Raw genomic sequence first — 24,848 nt, 5'->3', positions numbered from 1 at the left:
TCATACATAAATCAAGATTTTTGCTTTCACCTCTATACGAGGTATTATACCCTAGCCGTGTCTATTTGTCCTGTATAATCCCTATGATAATGGCCCCAAAAAGTGTTTTAAACAAATCAAGGCCCTGAGTCACTTAGGTTAGCCAGGAGTAGCTGATCAGCCTAGAAGTCATAAACTCTAATCTGGGAGATTAGATTAGTATCCAGGAAATATTTCTTCTTGCCCCTCTCCCCACCCTCCCTTCCCTGCCCCGTGGAGATGATATTTGGTGTGAATAATGGATGTCAGTGGTATTGACACAGTGCAGGTTTAAATGTGTCTGTGCACTGTGCTCTTCCTGTCTCTTGTCACAGGCAGAGCATTATTTCAGAGCTGTCGCTCCAAGGAGGATGCAAGATGTGTGGTGAGACCAGAACCTGGCCTTGCATCTTGGAGGTGAACCCTGCAGAATGCAGACAAGATCAGCTGAAACCCAGCTCACCACACAGGCTCGAGAAACTCACAGATACTCATCTGGGTTTGGCACCGGCATTGGGTTGGTTTGTTTTGAGCCCTGTCGTGGCGGAACTGACTGTTCCGTGTGATTCTGGCTCAGTGCTACCTTGTGGGGCTTTCCTCACGGATCTTCAGCTACATTTATCTTCCTGCCTACCTGCCTTCCTAAGAGGGTAATTCACAGGAAAACATTTGGCAAAGTGTCAAAAACAATACAACACAAATAGCATCACAAACCAATGAGCACTTCAATTTTCAGTCATTATCCTGTCTAAGAATTTTCAAATGCTGAAAATTGTACACAAATTCTCAGGTTACAAACACTGTTGTCCATGTGCCTCTAAAGTCCCAGGGACAGAAAAGAGAAAATCCTACCTTCCTCCTACCCTTGGTTCAATCACTTAGTCATGAATCTCACAGTGGAATTACTCCTCAGGATGGTTAACTATGCACAGCTTAGGTCTGTGGGGTCCCACTCCTTCCCTGGGGAAACAGTGAACTACTCAATGTACTCGGCTCAAGACCCAACTTGAACACAGGAATCAACTTGTCTTGTTTTAGATCTAAACTTCCAATTCCCTGTCCCCCGTTCCTAAGATCTTCTTCTTATTTTTTTTTTAAAAGTTTTTGGAAAGATGTTTAAAAGTTCAGGGTCAGGAGACATGGAGGACCTTTTCCAATGCATAGATTTCTAGTTATACTTACTGTGTGCAGGATAAATATAAAACATCATGTTATAAACCAAAGAAAGCCATAACAAGTGTACAGCTGGTTTATGGTATGTAACAACTCAAGCCTGCCATTTCTAAAGAGCTGACAGTTCTTTCAGTACCTTGAAAGTTATCCTTGTCTTCATTGGACTCTGTTCTCACTCTCAGGCTGAATCTCTAATTCTTTTCTTAGACGTGGTTTTAACCAAATCACACACACTGGACTGTATGCAAGGATATTAGCTCTTTCGGAGGGTGGGAAGGGGACAGCAGGATTACTGAAGGGATGGGGAAATCTTTATTTGGTGACTGGCATGCCGTATCAACCTTGGTGAGATGAGGTGTGGATAATGCCCCAACTGAATCTTTACAAAACTCCAAGAGTGAGAGTAATGAAACTCGCCTACTTAAGATTTTGTTCTGTTTTGTTTTGATAAGGCTGTGATCGGAAGAACTTTATTTCTCCTTAAAATTGTAATCTTATTCCATCTTCTCTGGCATTTTCTGGACACTCTGCTGGTGTCTCCATCACTACGGATGCCCTCTAGTGAAAATACATGGGAAATTCTTCAAGCAGATACAGAGAAAATCAGTACAGATAGTCCCCACTTTGCAATGGAACAGGTTTCTGCAATTTATAAAGATAATCCCCGCCCATAGGTCTGCTTACTGGGGAGGAATGGAATTATTACTTTACGGTGTTGAGTGATTATCAAACTTTTTGGTTCTTTCTTTCTTTCTTTCTTTCTTTTAAAGATTTGATTTATTTATTTAGAGCACATAAATGGGGGGAGGGGCAGAGGAAGAGCGAATCTCAAGCTGACTCTGCACTGAGCGTGAAGTTGGATGTGAGGCTCGATCTCACGACCCTGAGATCATGACCTGAGCGGAAATTAAGAGTCAGATGCTTGGGGTGCCTGGGTGGCTCAGTGGATTGGGCCGCTGCCTTCGGCTCAGGTCATGATCTCAGGGTCCTGGGATCGAGTCCCGCATCGGGCTCTCTGCTCAGCGGGGAGCCTGCTTCCCTCTCTCTCTCTCTCTGGCTGCCTCTCTGTCTACTTGTGATTTCTCTCTGTCAAATAAATAAATCTTTAAAAAAAAAAAAAAGAGTCAGATGCTTAACTGACTAAGCCACCCAGGTGCCCCCTTATTTTTATTTTATAGCACTGGCCACTTCTAGGACTTACTTCATATCTGATCCTTGGTCAGCTCTATTCTCCATGACTGTGGCATCTCTGCTAACTGCTATGAATAATTTCCCCCAAGTCCAACTTGCCATTATAGACCCTTCTCAATGCAGAACTACAGACAGAAACGCCCAATCAAGAGGACTTCACACATGAGGCCAAGGCCTCTTTTCATCTCTAAAATCAGCCCATGACTTTTTATAGCCAGTGGGTCCTTCTGAAAACATAAAACATCAATTTCCTTCCTTGATCAAAAACCTTCCCTGCTCCGTGATTCTTCTTGCATTTCAAATAAAACCCCAACTCCTCACCTTGGCCTTCCAGAACCCACCCCTCTGAATCATCTGCGGCTGTTGGTGGCCACACTATTCCAGCCACACTGACCTGTAATCTGTCTCCTGTCTCTCTGTGAACACATAAGCTCCACATGGAAAGAGGTTTGTCTGCTTCACTCATGACTGTGTCTTCAGCGTCTACAACGCTGCCTGGTACCCAGCACTCGCTAAGAATCCAAGCCATAAGAGTCTGTGAGGCCCGTTACTGCTGACTGAATGTGGCCTCTCCATGTGGGCACACTCTCTCCCGCCTGCAGCTACCAGCAACCTCCCAGCATGACTGCCATAATCAGAGAATAAGGAAGTAAAGGCATTCTGCCCTTCTTGCTATGGTGAACCTTCGCTGAAACTTCTTCCATCTACAGAGTTCATGTCATTCATAAATTTACTGATTAACAGGCATTTTCACTGTGTGACCAGAGTGCCATTTACTGGTGGTAGGAGGAACCGTAAAGTTGGAGAAGGTGGTGGTTGATGGTGGGTGGAGAGAGTCTAACTGTCCTAAGCCTTGGGTCAGGCAGATCCACAATTTTAGCAATAAAATCTGAGATAAGAATCAGATATTTGCATAATAATTTTTAAAGTCCATTTTTACAACCATTATAGTCACACCCTTGTATATCCAGATGTAACCCATGATTATTGCCACTGCTATCAATCAATTTAAAGAAAGACATAAAAAGCAATTCTTGAGATAAAGCATAAATGGCAAGTGGGAAAGGAAATACCAGGCAGAGGACACTATAAATGGTCCAAAATATTTTGTAGTTACATTCCCTTAGCAGTTTAAAAGCATTTTTATATCAATTATACAGCTAGCTCAAATCTTAAAAAGAGGCAGAATATAAGTAAACACAAAGCAATAAAGAGAATGTAAAAAGAATAGATTATCTCATTTAAATCCCACAGGATTTTGTGAGCTGGATGGAGCAGACACCATTCTTCTGGAAGAGCAAGGAATAGGTCTCTGCACATCCACAAGGATCCCTTGACTGAAGGTGTGGTCTCTGCAGGGCAACATCTTGGCATGAAGATGCCCTCCTTTCCACCCTCCCGCACTGAATGTCCCACACAACAACTTCTGCTGCTTCCACAGCTTTTCCACTACCTTCTTAAAGACTAGGGAAAAAGCCAAGAGAGCGAATCAAGGCTAAGAGTCCAAGCTTCCTTAGTGCTGCAAATCAGGAAACCGGGCAATTCCCATAATACGTACTAAGGACTGCACGTCTGAAGGTAGACATCCACGGGGGCAATTCGGAGCTGCAATTTATTGGAAGCACAGCTTAAAGGGGGAAGAGGCTGCTTCTGGTATCCACAAGAAGGTACAGATCTTTTCCAAGATGCCACAAGGCAGGGCTGAGGAGAGATGGACAATTCTCCCTCATGCCCCTGTGTTTGCAGTTAGGGAAACCCATTGAAAGGCAGGCACAGGCATGGGTGGGACTACCAGACCGGGGGCTGAAAGACCAGGATTGAGTTTTGGCTCTGCTACATCCCTGAGATAGAGCCTTGGGCAAGCCACACAATCTCTCTGAGCCTCGCTTTCTTGTCTGTAAAATGGGACAACAGTTTTAAGGCAAAAACATTCTTCTCATAACTCAGAGTTATTCTAAATACCACTTGAAGCAACATATAAAAGTGCTTTGTAAATAATAGAATACAACATAAAAGGTAAGGTGTTATCAGCATAGCATCCTATTTCTGAAATAATTTACATCTTCTCGCTGGAATTAAGTCTAGATCTGGTTTTTGAGCCCCAGTCATGCCTGTGAATAGGCAGGACTGGAGGAGAAGTTCTTTCCCTCATTACAAAACATTAGTACAACTAAGCCCATATTTATCTATCTCTATTTTTAACCTCTAATCTCTTTTTTATTATTCCGATGCTCTGTGCATACTCTTTTATCCTTTCTTTTAAAAAAAATTTAAGTATTGTTGACACACACATACACAATGTTAGATTGATTTCAGGTGGACAACAAAATTCAGTATCTCTATACATTAATGCTATGCTCACCACAAGCATAGTGGCCACCTGTCTTCAAACAATACTATTATAATGGACTATATTCCCTATGGTTGTACCTTTTATCCTGTGACTTCCTCACTCCATAACCAGAAGCCTGTATCTCCCGCTCTTCTCTTGACTCATTTTGCTCACCTCCCTACACCATCCCTCTGGTAAACATCGGTCTGCCCTCTGTATTTATGGGTCTGCTTCTGCTTTTTATTTATTCATTCATTTTATTTTTTATTTTTTCAAGTTTGTACTTAAATTCCAGTTAGTTAACATACAGTGTAGTATTAGTTCCCGGAGCAGAATTTAGCGATTTATCCCTTACATATAACACTCGTCACCCATTCAATCCATCCCCTGCCCACTGCCTGTTTAGTAACGCTCCACATTTAAGTGAAAGCGTATGGAATTTGTCTTTGTGTTTGTAACTAAGTCTATATTTAAATGTTGCCTTCAAGGTCAATATGTCTGTGGGCTTACACAAATACTACCATTCTGTAATTTGCCTCCAATGGCAAGTTCTTCTTTCATCTCACTTTGTTTATTGAAAAAATTGAAAAAATATTCATCAAATCTTCTGTAATCAGTCTCTTGTACTAGATACCTTTCTCTTCAGAATAACAGAACCACTTTAGAAATGCTCTGTCCTCTTGCTTGATTTGGGAACACAGATTTATTTTAGTCTAAATTTTATTAGTTTTAATTGCTTCTGGTCTAGCAACATTTTTTTTCTTCCCAAAAGCACCCTTCTTTTTTAAACTCCTGAATAACAATCTGTCATTAATGGAATGCCGTTGAATGCCCTTTTGTTGGAAGCACTTAAGAGATGAATAAAAGTATCACACATGGAGTCTACATGTTATTTTGAGGCCAAACTACATTTGTTTGTTTGTTTGTTTATGAGAGAGAGAGAATAGAATGGGGAGGGGCAGAGGGAGACAGAGGATCTTAAGTGGGATCCACACCCAGCATGGAGCCCAACGTGAAACATGATCTCACCACCCTAAGATCATGACCCTGAGATCATGACCTGAGCGGAAATCAGAGTCTGATGCTTAACCGACTGAACCACCCAGGCACCCAGAGGCCAAACTACTTTAAACAAAGTGATAATTGTGGTTCTATGTAGTTCACTAGATACAGAGATCAGATACCTTCTAGTTTTTTGCTATTTTCTTTATAGACTGATGGTCAATAAGATGCTCATTGGAAAAAGGTCAGTGAGAAATCACAGTATAGTCTTCTTGCTCAGGTCCAGTAGCATGATCTTCCATGATGTATGCTGAAAAAAAGAACAGTGGACGGAAACCCAGGAAGACCTGGGATCTATTTCCACCTCTTTCACTAACTTCAGAGAAATCCTTTAACATCCCTGGCCTTGGGTTCCTAACCTTATAAGGGAGAGAGCAGAACTGGATGCCCCTGAAGTGTCTTCCAGCTTTAATGTTCCATTTGCTTAAACAGTTACAGCACAAACAAAACAGTGCTTGTCTCCCAACCAAGGGTTTTTCTCCAGAGGAGGAAATTTCAGTGTTTTTTCAGCATCCTCAATCACCTGCCCATTTTTACCAGCCTGGAGAGCCTCCAATGTCTCCCTATGTTCTACCCTGATTTAGGAATGACCACAATTCTGCAAAACCCAAGCAACACATCAAGTATGCACGCAAGATGTGTTTTTTGTGTTTTTTAAAAAATATTAATGCTGGGGCGCCTGGGTGGCTCAGTCTTTAAGCACCTGCCTTCAGCTCAGGTCATTATCCTGGGCTCCTGGGACTGAGTCCGGAATTGGGCTTCTGCTCAGTGGGGAGTCTGCTTCTCCTTCTCCCTCTGCCCCTGCTTGGTTCCCTCTCTCACTGTGTGTCTCTCTGCCAAATAATAAATAAAATCTTTAAAAAATATATTAATGCTAAGTCTGTGTTATCCAACAAAGAATTTCCAGTATCATTTCACCAGAGACACAGAAGCCAGTTGCCTCTGTCGATGTAAAGTAGCAGCGGGCAAAGCAGGCAGGAGAAAGTGATCCTGGGACTCACAAGGGAAAGCCTCTTACTATCTCAGAGGGAAACTGAGGCACAGAGTATTACGCAGAAGTATCCCATTCCTGAGTAACTATGAAACAAGTGAAAGGAAAATTGTCCTAATTTTACAGTGGACTTTTACTTTTTGTCAGGGAATGGGGCTTGGCCTGTGATGAATCCAGTCAGAGGTCACAGAATCACCGAAGTGCTAAGAACAACCTCTTACCTCTGGGGCTGGCCCATAGCAAGCATCCTGAGCTTGGTGATAAAAGAAGTGCTCTGATATAAGGTGGGGGGGGGGCAGGAGGAGGCAGAAGAAAGAAAGGGAGGGAGAGACCTCTCCTTTTAAGACCATATACTACAGAAACCCAAGGGTGAGGGAAGAGAAAAAGAACAGCAATAGGGTTCAAAACACCAGACCCACTTCCCACTTCTTTAAAGAGAATTTTTTTTAATTTTTTTAAAATTTTATTTATTTTTTTAAAAGATTTTATTTATTTGAAAGACAGAGATCACAAGTAGGCAGAGAAGCAGGCAGAGAGAGAGAGAGAGAGGAGGAAGCAGGCTCCCTGCTGAGCAGAGAGCCCGATGCAGGGCTCGATCCCAGGACCCTGAGATCATGACCTGAGCCGAAGGCAGAGGCTTTAACCCACTGAGCCACCCAGGAGCCCTTTAAAGAGAAATTTAAATAGAAGGAAATGATGGAAAAGCAGCACCTCCCACAGTTGGACTCCTTATTCTATGCAACACACACACACGTATGTGTATGTGTGTGCATATGTGTGTTACATATTTACTTATTTTATGCAGTGATGGCCTGTCCCAGCTGCCTGGCTGCTGTGGGAGTAAGCAAATTCCCACAAACGGTTAAGGAATTTGGTGGTTAAAGAATTTGGTGTCAGCATAAATGTAAGAGCAGAAGAGGATACAGAGTAAATACTAAAGAATAAGACCCAGTTGTTATCTAATTGTTCTTTTACATACTTGGCAATTGTTCCTAAAAATGTTTCTCTAGTTTTGCTATACTTTCCAAGGGAAAGCCAGATTAAGTTTTCTGCTGAAACAGAGAAACTGAGAAGGTAAAGTCACTTTATTCACGACACATTTCGTGATCTCTCTCCTGGACTCCTGTCCCAGTCTCTGAGCTGGTTTCCCTGCTTGAGCCTGGACCCCCTTTCTCAGCACGAGACACAGAATAATCTTAGTAAAATGCAACCCAGATCATGTATGTTCAGCCTTGTTCAAAATCTTCCAGTACTTTCTGTCTGGTTCAGAGTAAAGGGTGAAGGACTCCCGCTGGCACAGTGCCTGTTGCCTCTGACCTGATTTTATACTCTCCTCTTTCCTTCCCACTGGAGGGCCTTTGTATTTGCAGTTCTCTCTGTCTGGAAATTCTGCAAATATCTTAGTGGCTCTCTCTCTTATGTCCTTGATTCAAATGTCATCTTTTCAGAGAGGTCTTCTTGATTACATTACAATTTAAAACTGTGAGGTGCCACCTTCCCTGGCACTTCCTGATCCCATTTCTTGCTCTATTTTCCTCCAGAATACTCATTGCCACCTAATATACTGCATATTTTATGTATTATAGATCTCTCCTACCGGTCAGGGATCTCATGTGTTTTGTTCACTGCAACACCCCCGCTTCCTATCCACGCAAATGGTGCTCAATAAATATTGCTGAATTAATAAATTGGACTTATTCTATAGAAATTAACTATAAGGGTAAGTTAATTAAAAAAAAAAAAGACCTTGTAGGTCCTAGATTAGAATATGTTAAAACCACGAGACTCAGCTTTTTAGCTTTACTTATTACCTAGATCATGGCTATAAAATAATCCATCGGAAAAGTTTTTCCTTCAAAGGTACATACATATAGATTTATACTCAGATCTCTAATAACAACTGATCTTCTAAAAACTATAATGACTGCATTGTTCTCAACAATTACACCTTTTTTTTCTCTTCGGGCAAAATTGATGCAGTTAAGCAAGAAAAGCAAGATATGAAAGTGAGGATTATTTTCAAAATTGCTTTCTTCAATGCATAAGGAGCCTCAGAAACTGATAAAAAAAAATAACACGTAACTCAACTGTAAATTGGCAAAAAGAGATGAACTTGAAAGTGATCTTGAAACACAAAAGATGCTCAACCTCATCATAAAAAGGAGTATGAAATTAAAAATTGTGTTGAGATTCCTTTTGTCACCTAACAGATTGGCAAAATCTGAAAGTTTGGTTGTAGCCTGTGGAGTGGAGAAGCAGTGTTCTCATGTGTTTGCTGGTAACAGAGCCAGTAGGCACCATCCTTCTGGACAATCTGACAGGGTGTTCAAAGTTATAGTTGGATATATTTGTTGATTCTTCAACCCTACTTCTGGCAATCTATCTATCACATATATCTGTATACACGTGACCCATGTGTGTATGTGTGTGTGTGTGTGTGTATGTGTGTATTTATAATAGCAACAATCTGGAAACAACCCAAAAGCCCATAAGTAGGGAGTACATTAAATCCATACAATGGAAAACAATGCAGCTATGAGCCTCACTGGCCTCCTCCATGCAGTAATATGAGAAGACCTATGAGCTGCATTAATGAGACAAGCAAGATACAAAATTATGTTTAATATTAGAAATATAAAGTATAAATGTTAATCATTTCCTACAAATACATAAAGGTAAGAAACATAATAATAATAAAATGAAGGAGGGGGGACTCTGAGGGCAGTGGTTCTGAGGAAGTGGCAGATGGCAAAAAGGGTTGGGAGGCTTTGCACCATGTTCCTTTTTCGTACTGTTCGATATCTTGAATTGCTTAAATGTATTAGCTATTAAAAAATTAAGCAAAGTATGTATGACCGAGCAATCACACTCCTTGGTATTTGCCAAAAGGAGCTGGAAGCTGACGTCCACATAAAAACTTGCCCACAAGTGTTTATGGCATCTTTATTCATAATTGCCATAACTTAAAACAATCAAGATGTCCCTCCGGAGGTGAATCGATAAATAAACTGTAATATACCATGATAATGAAATATTTAACATTAAGAAGAAAGCAGCTATCAAGCCACGAGGAAACGTGAAGGCAACTTAAGTGCATATTAATAAGTGAAAGAAGTCAATCTGAAAGGGCAACACCCTGTATGAGTGCAACTTTACGACATTCTTGAAAAGGCAAAACTATGAGACAATAAAAAAAATAAAAGGTGGTTGCCAGGGGTTGGGTGGGGGAGGGAGGAATGACAGGCAGGGCATGGAAGATCTTCTAGGGCAATGAAACTACACTGTAGGACACTATAATGGTACATGTATGTCATTCCATATTTGTCCAAACCTACGGAATATACGACACTGAGAGGGAACCCTAATATAAACTATGAACTTTGGATGATAATGCTCTGTCAATTTAAGTTCATGAAACTGTAGCAGATGTATCACTGTAGTGAGAGATGTTGATAACAGAGAGGCTATGCATGTGTTGGGGCAGGGGTATTGGAGAAACCTCTGTACCTTCTGTCAAGTCTGCTATGAGGCTAAAACCTCTCTAAAAAATGAAATCTACTAAACAAAACAAACTACGTCCTTAAGGTTCATATTCTCTTGTTTTCCCTCAGACTTTCTAAGGCATACTTTGGGGGATAGAATAAGGAGGTATGGGGTGGGAGTGGGACAGGCAGACCCTCGCCTGCTGTTTTTCCCCTTTGGGAATGTGTACCTTCTTCCCCTGGAGGATGAGGTCCAGGAGGTCAGAGACAAGGGCTCCCCTGATGATTCAATTAAGTGCTGATTGAAAGGATTCACAGATTTGCTTCCTTTGCCTCAGTCTATTACCTTGCTTCCCTTTGGCACCTCTCAAGCTAACTTGGAAATATTTATGTCTACTCTTACCCACAAGCCCCAAGCTTTGCCTGAAATATCTTTCTTATCTGTCAGCACCTACGACGTTCACCATCTAAACACATCATTCTCCTGGGCCTCCATTACTTTCTATGTATTAAGTGTCTGTAATGGTACTTATCCATAATATTAAATAACTTAAACATATATAGCCCGATTTATATATGTCTTTCCCAGAAAATTCATATAAATGATAACTGTTTTAAACATTCAGTAGATTCAGAGCAACAAATATTTATTGAACACCAAAATACAAACTATGCACAGTCCCTGATCTCATGAAGTTCCCAGTCTGTTAGCCTGACTTGCACTACAACACAGTACTTTCCAGAACACATTTGATAAATGCTTCTGTATGTTGTTGATGGAGGTTAATTCTGTTCACACCAAAATAAACATATGACTCCATATTTTCTGGTGCAGAACCTTGGCAGGCCAAATGACTGTCTTAATTATTCCTCTCTGCATCTAACTTTATTTATTCAAAATCTTTTTGTAGTCTCCTCTACTTTATTTTCCCAAGACCGCAGATTTTAGTTACTAACATGGGGAAGCTAACCTTCTCTCAGAGCCCACATTGGAGCATCTACAAACAACTGTGTTCCCAGACTCCATTAGGAACAGCTGGAGCAGTGAGAGGGCACTTACTGCTTGGTTAAAAAAAGAAGAAAAAAATCCATCTTAAATTGTTAGGTTTTTATAGTCTTCCAGAACATAGAAGTTACTTAAAATTTTCAGTAAAAGTACAAGGAGTCCTTGGTGCAGCACAAGAAGACAGAAAAACTCTCATCACACTGTACACTTTCAGAAGAAAAATACTGAGAATAAAAATAGTTTCTCAACTCAGTCATTCTTTGGGATTGATAATTTATTCCTGATGGTGCCCCAGAAGAGGGGAAGAGGAGCAAGAGAATAAACTTGGCTTCCATAACAGAAATTATTCATAGCTCTTTTCCCCTCATTAAATAATGGACTATGAGATCTTCCATAAAATCCCTTTTAGTAATTTTACGGTGGGTCTGCACTTTATAATCCATGTTTTGTAACAGGGAAAAAGAAAAAAAAAACCAAGAGAATTATTTTACAATAACTCACTCCATTGACTTTTATTAAATTTCCAATTCCAAACCTTTCATCTTTCCTATAAAAATTAAATTACCACATTTCAGATCCTTTCTCTAAGTGTAATTATTAAAACTGAAAGTTTCTTGACTGCCATCTACTGGCGAAGGAAAAAAGTGGCAACTTATTTTAAAAGTGGTCTGCATTTTCTCTCAGATTTTCCAGTTTAGAGGTTTAAGTATTTCACATTAAAAAAGACCGCATGCTGTACGACAGGCATGCAGAACATTTTACATATTAAAACTCAAGTTAGTGGACTACATATCACTAGTTTTTAAAAAATAAATCAAAATGTCAAGTTTTCGTTTTTACAAGGTAATACTTTTCCTAGTAGTGTTTCAAGAAGTCACACAGGCAGATCATAGTACCCCGATGGAAATTCTGTTTTGTAGACACGGATGCCAGCCTAACCAATGAGGATACAGCTACGTTATTAGCCAGTTAACTCAAATGAGATACATGTGGTGAAAACCTCTCATAAGGAATGTCATTAATTCTATCTTTACAGACAAATAAATTGTAAAAACAAAGGACAACTCCACTAATAGGCAGAATATACAAGAGCAAGTAACCAAAATTTTTCTCAGTATAATACAGAAGCTTGAAGGGAAAATGTGTATATTCACTCTGCATATTGGAAGCACTTAGTCATTTGCAATTAATGAAACATACCTGGCTTAAAATGTGGTAAAGAATGAACTCCAGGCCACGTGTCCTCATTTGGTGTTCCAAGAACCTAGTGGAGAGCAGGAAATTGTGGAAACAGACTTGTTATTTCCAAAGCACTCAAAATTCTCCAGTGTAGAAAACAGTACACTGCATATGATGAAACTCTGGATTTTTTTTTCCATGATCCTGTGCCAGGGATTTTATTTCAATAAAAACAAACCCCATACTAAAAGCTAAAGAGCCACCCAAGATGAATGTCTGCGTTTTACCAAATGCAGCAGAATGCAGGCAGTGAGATCTGCTGCATTTTGTCAACTACAAACTTAGCAAGCAGGCTTAGGACTCCAACGGTCAGCTGTCATCTCCATGGAACTGAATCAAGTATATGTGTGTCCCTCGTGATTCCTGCATGACTTTTTGTCCTGTACTCCAGCATCAGATGTCTCATCGCTTGGCAGTTCTCCAAATTCTGTCATTTCGCCCCCACGTCCTCTCTCTCAGCATCACGATGTCTCGAAGAGGCAGGACAGGCAGCTGGGGAAGCTCATTCTCAATTAGCCACACTGCTCATTTCAGGTAACAACTTCATGTAGGTTAGAATTGCTTCATCCCCCCCCATACTGTCCTCACTCTACACTCTCCCCTTTTGTTATCCACATTTTCACCTTCTTCCCCATTTCTTTTTCTACCACCCCGGTGTCTGATTGAAGAAATTAAAGGGCAACTGCAGCTCACACAGAACTAGGTTCGCCCCATGCGAACATCTAGGCCCACCACAGGCTGCTGTTATGGTCCACGGTCACGGGAGATCACCAGTTGAGAACACTGGCACTGGAGGGCCAAGAGCCCAGACCCCGGAAACAGATTCTGTGGGTTCAAATCCTTTCTCCCACACTTACTAGTCATGTGACCATGGCCAAGAAAATAACCTCAGTGAGCTTCCTCAATGAACTGAGCTTTTAGTTCCCGACTTTGTAAACTGGGGGTGCTAACAGCACCCACCTCACTTGTGGTGAGAACACTACCTGGCAGGAGTAAGCACTGGGTATTAGATACTATTCAAAATACCCCTTGAAAACAGGCTCAGGTCAGGGCGGCGCTGGCCATGCGGGAGAATCTGGTGCCCCCCGCTGTACGTAACTCAAACTGCGATGGACCAACATGCACAGTCCAACGGGTGAGGAAGGGCAAGAGATAAAGTCAGAAACTTGGCAAAAGAGAAGGAATGGCGGATATCACGGGTGGGAATTCAGCACATTCACTCTATCCAAGCATTAGCAGGTACTGCTATGCAATAAGGAAATGCAGAACTTGGAGTATTTGTGTGTTTATTTACTAGGGAGATGGGGCATCCTATCAGAGTGGCAAACGCAGTGAGTGCTTCCCTCACTGCTTCTTACTCTGGGGAGTTGGGATTAAACATGTATTACGTTCCTCACTGGGTTCTGGGATGAGATAATATAATTCTTTTCAACTGTAACCGATGAATTTTGCAAACACAATCACTCATAACAGTAATAAGCACATCTACACATCCACAATAAGCATATCTACACATCTACACAAGCACATCTACGGATAGGCTGGGTGGGAGGTGGGCAGACAGGCGAGAGGGCTGGGGAAGGGGGCTGTAAGACAGGATAGGAGACTGAGACACTGTCTGACATGAGCTCCTGCAGTAACAGTGTCTGCAAAAGGCATTTCCCCCTTTCTTTCATGAACTCCGATGATTCTTTCAAGACTGGGAGACAGCCATTCTTGCGGGCAGTGTGCAGAGCTCACTGAGGAAAGCGCTCCCCTTTGAGTTTCCACTAAAATCTGCATGAAGGACGTGAGGGACTTTACCAACTAAAGGGAAGAACTTACGGCTCAAAATCATGACTTGATCACAATCAATCACTTCTGACACACACCCTCTAAAGATTTTATAAACCACAGAAAGTCCAGCCAGAATGTGAATCTCGTCCTCTCCCTCCCAGTAAAGGTCATTACCCTGACTGTACACGTCTCTACAATGTTTGTGTGAGTAAAACTTTTTCACAGGCACTAACCCCATTCATACCCAGGGTTCCATTTCAAATTGATTATCAAAGATTATGGCTGTTTCATAAAAGTCACCTGCAAAGTGAAAATGTGTATGTCTTTTTTTGAGCTATTGTAGCACTGACCGATGGGACCACACCACAGATTCTCCTGCCTACAATTCCTGGGCCATTTGCACAAGAAATACGATGTGGGCAGAAAGTTGGCAAAGGGAAAGAAGTATTAAAAATCAGTCTTTCTTCCTGTGAAAGCCTTTTTGGGAAGTCAGTCTGGGTTAAACGCATGGTTAGAGATGACAGGCTACTTGTGCCTGGCAGAAAGTGGATGTGTTTGCAAAATCTGATGGCAGATTTTTGTTTCTATTAGTTAACTAAGACATTCCACTTTTAGGGACACTTCTAGTTAGAAAAAGAGGTATTCTCTAAAAGTAAAATTTAATCTTTTGTAAATACAACAGAGCCGAAGAAAATAGCACCTCCAGCCTTCCAAATGTGGTCCTGCATCTGTAAATAGGCAGGTTGATAACATCTGAGGCAGCTTCCAGTCTTAAAGTGACAGAAAGGCTGTGATATGTTAAAACGTCTTCTACAAGGTCAACTTAAGAAGCTTCACTTGACGCCTGTGGCCGGCAGGTATGTCTCCCTGTTCCTTTATTGGTCCCTGTCTTCACCAGGCTAACATTTATTGTGCTCATCACAGAAGACATAAGGATGAGACTGGGGCTTGGCCTGGAGGTGCTCCCCCTCTGTGGGGAGAGAGAGCTGGGAGCCCAAAGTGGGGGTGTATCTGAGGCTCCCTGGGGCGGGGAGGGGGACAGCTGCATGGGAGAGGGATCACTGAGTAATCTTTAGCCAAGTACAGAAAAGGGGTGTGGGGGTGGATAGTGACAGCAGAGAACTCTGGTTATAAGGAAGGGCTATGTCAAAATACTTTCAGGTCTCCAAATTCTCCCGCTGCTTATGCCTCAATGCCTTCTCACAGTGGTTTCCTCTCTTGGAAAGCCCTGCCCACGACTGGCCAGGTTAACTCCTTTTTTTCTAGCTTCAGCTCATGAACTACCCTTTCCAGAAAGACTTTCTGGCCCAAGGTACGTGCTGTGATCCTTATAATCTCTGAGGGCTTTGTACAGGATTCTTACAGGACCTACCCACGGCCATACAGTCGTTAGATTACTGGTCTGTCTCCGCACTGCACCACAGACTTTCAAGTAGAGACTGCGGTGTTCGTATCTTCAGATCCCTGGTGCCTGCTCTGTGCCTGACACCAAATATGCACTCAGTACAAGCTGCCTGAACGAGCGAATGGAGCGTGTGGGTTACAGCATGAAGTCTGGTGTCACTGGATTGCTGGCTGGGTTATGGAAGGGGAGGCGAGGGCCACAGAATGAATAAATGGGAACTACATTTTATCTCTGTCTCAGGTTTTCTCAGACTGTAGGTCCCATGACTGGGGGACTATAAATTTCACAGAGACTGCTGACATCAGCATTTTTCTAAAGTGAAAATAACAGGTAATGTCAGAAGGTAACATACATGTTGAAGATGAATGTTGTTTTATGAAACTTTTATTCACATTATATCTGTGTGTGTATATGTATATGGGTACTTTATGAGTCATGAGGTAAAATGTATTTCTTGGGGTGCCTGGGGTGGCTCAGTCAGTTTAAGCATCTGCCTTCAGTTCAGGTCATGATCTGGCTCTCTGCTCTGTGGGGAGGCCTCTTCTCCCTCTCTCTCTGCCCCTCCCCTCTAACTCTGGCACATACATGTGCTTTCTCTCTCTCTCAAATAAAATCTTTAAAAAAATAAAATATTTCTTACTACTAAGGGCCATTTTACAGGAAATAAGTTATTAGCTAAAAATCAAGAATGTAGGTTAAAGCAAGTTTGGGGGCTGAGGGCAAGGAGTTTAATTCTAGATCTGCTGAATGGCAGAAAGGCCCAGATCAAGATAGGGGGCTTGTAAAGAGCAGCTGGAAATACAGATATAGATCTCAGGAGAAAGATTAACATGGAGAAAAACATTTGGAACTCTTTAGCATATTAATGGTAAAAGAAAGCAAATGCCCAAAACAAGCTACAAAATGGTCTTACTTCCCTATAGTCCTGCATACACAGTTCCCAGAAGGGTGTCTTTCTTATTTCCGGGACTTTAACTTCTGTTAAGACAAACACGGGATAACCTCACCTTCTCAGTAGAGGTATACACTGCCTGACCCTGATAAACTAGGATTTAACGACACCAAACCTACTCTTCTGGGCTCATCTCCGCACTGACGGCTACGGCATGGATCCCACCCATCGTATCAGCCCCTGTGATGAGCAGAGGACACTGAGGAGAACAGTGTCTCTCCGCTGAAACATTGACTTTACAAGAAACAGCACAAAAGAAGACTCTAAACTTCTAAAACTCGGAGCTCAAGAACTAGTGGTTGTCAGTAATATTTACTTTCCATTCCAAGTGATTAACAGTTCCACGCATTCTCGCATTTCCCTGTCAGGTCCCAGGGCTGCTAAAGGCCAGTCCGTAGGCTTTTCCGGAAGAATGCCCACGGTTTAAACAGAGCAAGAGCTGCTGACAGTATTCCTGGGTCAAAGGGTCAGAGGAGTCCCTCACCGAGACTCCAGCCTATCAAATGCAGATAAGACCAGCTCGCAAGGGTGTGGACTAAAGCAGTGATGAGGAACGCGCTGGGTTCCCACTTCAGGTTTTTCAGTTTTATGAGATGGGCATCCTGGGGCAGTGTAGGTGATTTCAACCTCACTTAGCAATGAGTCCAAGGAAATGGAAGACCAAATAAGTTTGATGCTTTTTAAACTGAAACCTCAAAGTCCACACATATAACACGTATCTGTAAAATAATGACTGCTTCATAGCTATATCACTTCTGGAAGATTCTTTATGATTCGTCAGCACAAAGTCCTAAAAGCAGCTTGTGAAGAAGCTCGGCAGAACTGGGCTTGGCTGTCACACTGCGCAGAAACAGGGGCTACAGAGTTCAAAGATGAGCCGCAGAAAAGCAGAACTTCCTAATTCTCGCCCTGCCTGTCTGCGCTCTATCTAGGAAAACAGTTCTCCAGTGGGTGGAGCCAGAATTCAAAACCGGGTTGGTTTGACTAGAAAGACTGTGCTCCTAAGAGCTGTGGTGAGTGCTGTGAACTGTGTATGACTGATGAATCACAGACCTGTACCCTGAAACAAATAATACATTATATGTTAATTTTTTTTTTAAAGTTGCACTATCTTGTTCACAGGAGGATCAGAAAGAGCACCAGTGGGGCTTGGATGGCGTTAAACGATTCACAGCCAACTGACCAGACTCCAGAAGGAAGTTTTGTGTATGAGGGATTTTTTTTCATTCTTCGCCCCCTACCAGTCTAATGCACACATGCGTGTATACACACACACACACTGCACACATTACTACGTACGAACTTCTTCACCCTTTTCATCATAGAAAAATGTCTTACATTCTCAGATGACACAATAGAAAAGATGTCTAATATTCTGATGGCCAAGCCAGACTTAAAGAATATTTAATCAGGTAGGAGCAACTGGCTGAACCCAACACAGAGAAACCTAACAACAATAAACTTCGGTTCTAATAATTGTTTGAGGTGGAGAGGACTGCCAGGGAATCAAGGGCTCGCAGTGTTCAGCAGAGTACAAATTCTATGAGACCACGCAGAGGAAATGAAAGGAGATTGGGGCAGGCTGATTTTAAGATAGTCCTGTATATCCCTGCCTGCTGGTGTTTACACTCCCCCCCCCCCCCGACTGCGTGGAACCAGTGACTTGCTTTTAACCAACAAAATACGGCAAAAGTGACAAGATGTCACTTCTGTGATCATATTATAGGGGATGTCAACTCTCATCCTGCTGGGAGACTCTCTCCCTTGCTGGCCCTGAGGAAGCAAGCGGTCATACTACAAAGACTGTAAGACAGGAAATTGGAGGGGGCTTCAGCCAATAGCCAGCCAAACTTAAGGCTCTTAGTTAACAGCTTACAAGGAGCTGAATGTTGTCAACAACCGCACAATATTGGAAGCAGATCCTTCCCCAGGCCAACCTCATGTAAGATGGAAGTCCAACTGAACACCTTGACTGCAACCCTGGGAGAACCCGAAGCAGAGTGAAGCTATGCCTGGATGCCTCACCCACCGGCACTCTAAGATCATAAACGTGTGTTAAGAGGTTATGTCTGTGGGGCACCTGGGTGGCTCAGTTGGTTAAATGTCTGCCTTGGGCTCAGGTCACGATCCTGGGGTGCTGGGATTCAGCCCCACTTCGGGCTCCCTGCTCAGTGGGGTGTCTGCTTCTCCCTCTGCCCCCTCTTCGTTGCTTGTGCTCTCCCTCTCTCTCAAATAAACAGATAAAAATCTTTTTTAAAAAAGATGCTAGGATTGTGGTAATTCTGTTACACAGCTATAACCAAATAATGCAGATTAAATCACTGGGTCGTACCAGTCAGAGCACATCCGGGTTGCTGTGCTAGTACCAGGCGCTGCCTGTGAGAGGGATGAAAATAAAGAACACAGTCTTCTAGGGGATGTATCCGGAAAGGGGATGGTGGGCCCACGTCTCATGAGGTGGACTGGAAATGTCTGCCCTTGGTGAGAAAGAAATGGTTTGGGACATTGCCTCGAATAGATGAAGTACTGCAATGTCAGTGAGGGACTGAATTACGCTTTGCTGAGTCAGATGGAAAGCAAGGGCCAATGGGTTAAGATATTAATATACAACAAAGAAGGGCATTCTAATGACAAGGACTGTATAAACTGAAACGGCAGCCTTATGAAGTTTAATCATAGCTAAGAGATGGACTGCACCACATTTTGCATTCAGATATTACACGGGTCGAATTCTGCCTCCACTGACACAAGGGTCATCTGTAGTAAAATTCTGACATAATACTGCAACTGAGAGTTTGCATGACAGAACAAAGTCCTGCATTTGCATCTACTTTTGCTTATATTTGACCATCTTTATAACTTACTGGATAGATAAGGAGATAGATAAGGAGAAGTGCGGTGATAAGGAAAGGGTATGATTCGATGAAGGAGGGTAGAGAAGATATGGATGAAAGCTTTCTTTCCCTAATTTCTATCCAAAGTATGTATCAATATTAATTACTTTGCAGGCAACCAGCACAATCAATGGCTGATATCAGAATCTTTTCTGGTAGTATAAGCAAATGTAGGCATGTATGTGGTACGCATATACATGTATGTTATGTGTGTGTGTGTATATGTATATACACCACACACACACACACACACAGTTCCTCTCTTCCTTCATTCTCAAGGCTTTACCCACAGTGCCACGGATAAAAGAGTTAGTGTTTGAACTGTTTATTTTTGGCAATGGCCAATGGCATACACGTTGCATATGAGATTAGAAAAGCAGCTTTAAGCTGCTGTGATTCCAGGTTAGTTATGTCTCAGAGGCCAGAACCAGCAGTGAGATTCTGCAGAGCAGTGACCTTTACCGAGAAGGGCCAGCAGGGGGAGCCACTACACTGAGAAAATGAAAAGCTGCCTGGGGCTTCAGAAAGGTGCTTGAATATTTAATCAGGGGCTCAACTGCTGGATTAAAAGAGATGGTGCTTCCAAAATACTGTGGAGAGTTTTCAGCAGGGCAAGGGTTCAGATGGGAAGGAATCGAAATAAAGGACTGTTCTTTGAGTTCTACTTAAAGTGAATTCAATCCACCTGCTAGAAGGTAAAGGTCTGGTTTAGTGGCAATGCAGCATAAGGGAATCATCTGGGAGGCATAAAAAAAAAAACCCAAAAGGGGCACCTGGGTGGCTCAGTTGGTTAAGCAGCTGCCTTCGGCTCAGGTCATGATCCCAGCGTCCTGGTATCGAGTCCCACATTGGGCTCCTTGCTCAGCGGGGAGCCTGCTTCTCCCTCTGTCTCTGCCTACCACTCTGTCTGCCTATGCTCGCTCTCTCTCCGTCTCTCTCTCTGACAAATAAAAATAAAATATTTAAAAAAAAAACCCAAAACCCAAAAAACCCCAACAGGTTAAAAAACACACTAGGGACTGGGACCCACCCCAGTGATTTGGATTTAGCTGGTCAGAGCTGCAGCCTAGGTATGTGGAATTTTCTAAAGCTCTCCCAGTGATTCTAATGTCAGCAAAGGCTGGGACTGATGGGCCCGACCTAACCAGGCGATCTCTCAGAGGTCCCCAGTTTAGTTAGATGGTTTGCAATTTTTTCAAAAGTCTTTGGCCTGGATCCAAAGGACCACAAAGAGCAGATAAGCGCACAAATCAAGCAGCTGGCTGTTAAGAGAAATCAGAGGGTAACTAAAGAATAAACCTGAAACTACTCCAGAAAATGCTCTTCACTGGCAAATTCTGCACCAAGAACAACAGCTCATTTAAAACATGCTTCCCTCCAATAAAATATTCATTTTTCCCCTCCCCCCTGTCTCCGATTGTTTCTCTCCCCTGTCTCCTTAAACTCTGACTCCCTCATGGATTTCAGTCTCATCTCAATGGCTTTTCTTTTCTTTTCACGGAGCTGTGTTGCTGTGTCACAGCTCGGCCTATCAGTCCCCACCGCGCAGGGAGCCCGAGGGTGGAGGCCGTGGAGGCCAGAGCGGGATGATGTTGCCAAGCAGATGCCACAAAACGAGGCTGCCTGAAGCAGCTGCACGAAATGCGGGGAAAGGAGCTCAGGGAGAGGAGGGACCTGGAGGCAGGAGTACCAGATGCTGGAGCCTCGCTACTCAGAACGTGGTGCAGGAACTCACAGCATCAGCACCACCTCCAGGAGGCCGCTTGGGCTTCACTCCCGAGCTGACGCACCAGAATCTGTAACTCAACAAGGACCGCAGGTGATTTGTATCAACACTGAAGTGTGGGAAACGCTGCTTTAAAGAACACATTCTAATTGGAGTTTTCAACCTGACAAGCACAGGCTGTAGAGAGGAAATTCTGGTCACGGGTACCTTCATGTAGAGCACTTAGGTAAGACTATTTGTTCAAGCAGCATTTGGGAAGGGTAGGGTCGATGGGTGAGGTGTGGGCAGTTTCCAGTTCAGTGGTGCGGGCACCTCGTATCAGGAGCTACCAAAGTAACATGATTGCATGAGACTGGCTCAGCGTTCTACGCCTCCGAGCTCATTCCCCACATGGCTCTCCTATCTTCACATGAACAGCCCCAGACCCTAGGTGTTTCTTATGGCAAGAGATTTCAAATCATTCTGGAAACAGGCAAAAAACAACAGACCACTGATGCTCTTAACTTAACTCAAGCTGCAAACTTGAGACCAGTGAAAATTCTAGGATACAGACACAGACATACCCCAGGCCCAAACTGACACCATTTTTTTTTTGTCTCAAATAAAAGTGGTTTTCCTAGTCACTGAGCATCACCTGTGTGCAAAGCAATGTGCTATCGGGAGACACAAAGAGGCAAACTATAACTTTTGCCTTCAAAAATGCAGTATTTCAAATATCCATTTTAATTACATTAAAATGAAAAATGACAAAGCTACTGAACTGATCTGTAACACTGTGAAACTTTGCATCCTCAAGGATGTTTCAGAAGATTACATTTCGGGGCACCTGGGTGGCTCAGTGGCTCATGACCTGCCTTCAGCTCAGGTCATGATCCCAGGATCCTGGGATCGAGTCCTGCATTGGGCTCTCTGTTCAGCAGGGGAGCCTGCTTCTCTCTCTCTGTCTGCCTCTCTGCCTACTTGTGATCTCTGCCCGTCAAATAAATAAATAAATAAATAAATAAATAAATAAAATGTTAAAAAAAAGATTACATTTCCTTCAAGAACATGAGAATGTATTCGTTTCCTATCAGTGCTGTAACAAATAATCACAACCTTGCTGACTTAAAACATCAGAACTTTAATTCTCTTAAAGTTCTGGAGTCAGCACTGGAAATCGTTTTCACTGGGATGAAATCTACGGCGTGACCCTGCCTTCCTGGCTTTAGAGGGGAGCCCGTTTCTTGCCTCTCCCAGCTTCCGGAGGCTAAGGGGGTTCCCTTGGTTTGTGGCTGAATCACTACAATTTCTGCCTCCACCCCTACACTGACTTCCCCTCTTCTGTATCACACCTCCTCTCTTACAAAGATGCTGAGACTGCATTTAGGGCCCATCTGGATAATCCAGGATAATCTCCCCTATTTCAAGATCCTTAACTTAATCCCATCTGTAAAAACCTATTTTCCAAATAAGGTAAAATTACAGGTCTGAGATTTGGGGTCTAATATTTTTAGGTGTTCCTTAGCTTACTACAGAGTAAAATTACCATTTACAAAATACTCTTTATACATGATTCTCAAAATGGATATTTTATATATCTAAAACATGAAGTAAACAGAAAAAGCTATGGGAACACATCCACTTGCAGTAATAATAAGCTCACCAAAGCCACTATACTGCTTGCAATTCCACACTTATTATTTCATGAGTTGCGATCAACCCAATAAAATAGGACAACATTAGCGACATCGCAGATGAGAAAACTATATTGCAAAGAAGGGAGTTTTGGCCAGGTGCCCTAGGAGAGAAAAAGAGAACCAGGACACAACCTGGATTTATGTCTGGCGCCCTTCCCACCCCATCACTCAGATGCCAGCACTTTATTAATAGGACTGTTAATTTATCTCAGTTGACTTGTAAAGCAATTAAAGTCTGCAAGATCAGCAAAGACGGACAGACTGAAGCTGAGCGGTCAGCCGAGCAACCTCACTAGCTAAGGGCTGCTGTGCCTCTATTGACCTACTGGGCATACTTAGATGGGTTTCAAAGTCAAAGCTACCCCCACATAGCTATTTACTAAGAAAGCTGATTTTGTCATTCATTCTTACTCCAACTTGACAAATGTAATAGTCAAGAGGATGAATTTAATTTTTTTTTCTTTCTTTAAACCCAGTGCACGGAATTTTGTTTCCATTAACAGAATAAGCACCTATGAGCTCACCGCCCTGGACAAGAACTGGGTTATTTAACAACAGCCACATCTAATCCTGTAACTCAGGACCTATGCAATCACCCAGCCATGCCCACCTAAAGCAAGCTCCATTCTGACTCACATTCATTCTTCTCTACTTGTTTTTATATAATTGTATTGTCCTTATGAAGATTATAAAGTATTTTTAATTATTTAATATTTCATATTCAGGATATAATGTTGTAGCTAATTTTTTGGAATTTTTTTTCCACGTCACATCGTATCGCTAAAATTCTTCCAAACTCTCCCATGACTATAATGTTAATGGAATGGTATTCCTCTACTCTCACTGATGAGCATTTATGTTGTTTGCCAGTTTCCGCCCAGGAGTCAGAAAAGAAAACTCCATTATGTAAAAATGGCAAGTGAAAGCTTAGCAGGGATCCTATTTTCCCTTTACGACTATAAAATTCCATAAAGCAAAAATTAAATAGCGGCACCTAAAATGGAATTGTGTTCTAATAGTCTGAGAGCTGCTTGGGACTCACAAAATATTTTCCCAAAGACATGATTCTCTGCATGGTGGGTGATGTGTGAAAGGCTGTTATATTCGGAACAAACCAAAAAAACACCACAGAGCCAAATCAGCCCAGACAACCGCATTTCTGATCCAAATGCAGGCAGTATGGAAGTCATAACTCTCTTCCCAGGAAGGCAGCCAGGGAGGGAGCAGGAGAGGGGACCAGTCCCCAAGACTTGTCAAACTCTAGACTGGGGGGGGGGGGAAGAACAGGAGACCAGGGAGATGATGCTGGGACAGATATTGAGGCCAAGAATGAAAAGGTTGCTGTGTGACTTGGGAGCAGTGCAAACACTCCAGTGCAACAGGGAAAGGGTGGTCAGAAAGTGAATCATTTTTTCTCGATTTTTACCCCTGGCTCATGGGGAGCAACAGTCGGGTGGGGTCTGAGGCTTGCCTGCAGGTGTCTCTGCTTGGATGTTCTCTGTCCCCTTTACCACGTGTTTGCTTCTTTCACGGAGACACCTACTTGCTCTATGAGTAAGGAAGAGGAGGGAGCCTCTGGAAATGGTGGACGGCTTGGAAAGGAGGCACCCCCTCTCCTGTGTTGCTGTGTCTGCGGTCCTGGGGAGGAGGAGGGAGAGGCAGGACAAAGCCTTACAGGCTGGGAGGAAGGGCTGTGCCTGTGTTAGACGTATGTAGGTCAGAGCCTGCCTACCAAAGGCAATCTATACATTTACCTGTTCCAAAAAGAGATGCTGTTATTTTTAGAGCTTTGAATGGGGTATGCAGGAAGGTGTGAGTTACAATGAAACCTCTGCTAAGTTTACCGGCAGGAAGGCTGTTAAAAAATTTAGGTCAAGATATTTCTATAGAATGTGCTAGAGTAGCAGTATTTTATTATAGTTTTT

At 42.6% G+C, this 24,848-nt stretch overlaps 1 protein-coding gene across 4 annotated transcripts in view; it reads right to left on the bottom strand.

The window, feature by feature from the left end:
- Window positions 1-24,848, bottom strand: part of CDK14 (cyclin dependent kinase 14) — a 599,713-nt gene that overhangs the window by 166,726 nt on the left and 408,139 nt on the right. For all 4 annotated transcript variants that reach the window (XM_045062692.1, XM_045062689.1, XM_045062690.1 and 1 more), the window contains one exon: window positions 12,456-12,519. In XM_045062692.1, the coding sequence (XP_044918627.1) occupies window positions 12,456-12,519 (64 nt within the window). The remainder of the gene's footprint in view (window positions 1-12,455; window positions 12,520-24,848) is intronic.

This window comes from Mustela putorius, unplaced genomic scaffold (assembly GCF_011764305.1).
Source record: "Mustela putorius furo isolate JIRA1106 unplaced genomic scaffold, ASM1176430v1.1 tig00003845_pilon_pilon_pilon, whole genome shotgun sequence".
In the NCBI taxonomy this organism is placed as follows: domain Eukaryota; kingdom Metazoa; phylum Chordata; class Mammalia; order Carnivora; family Mustelidae; genus Mustela; species Mustela putorius.
Note: the sequence above shows the minus strand (reverse complement) of the source record. Positions and strands in the feature narration are given on the sequence as shown.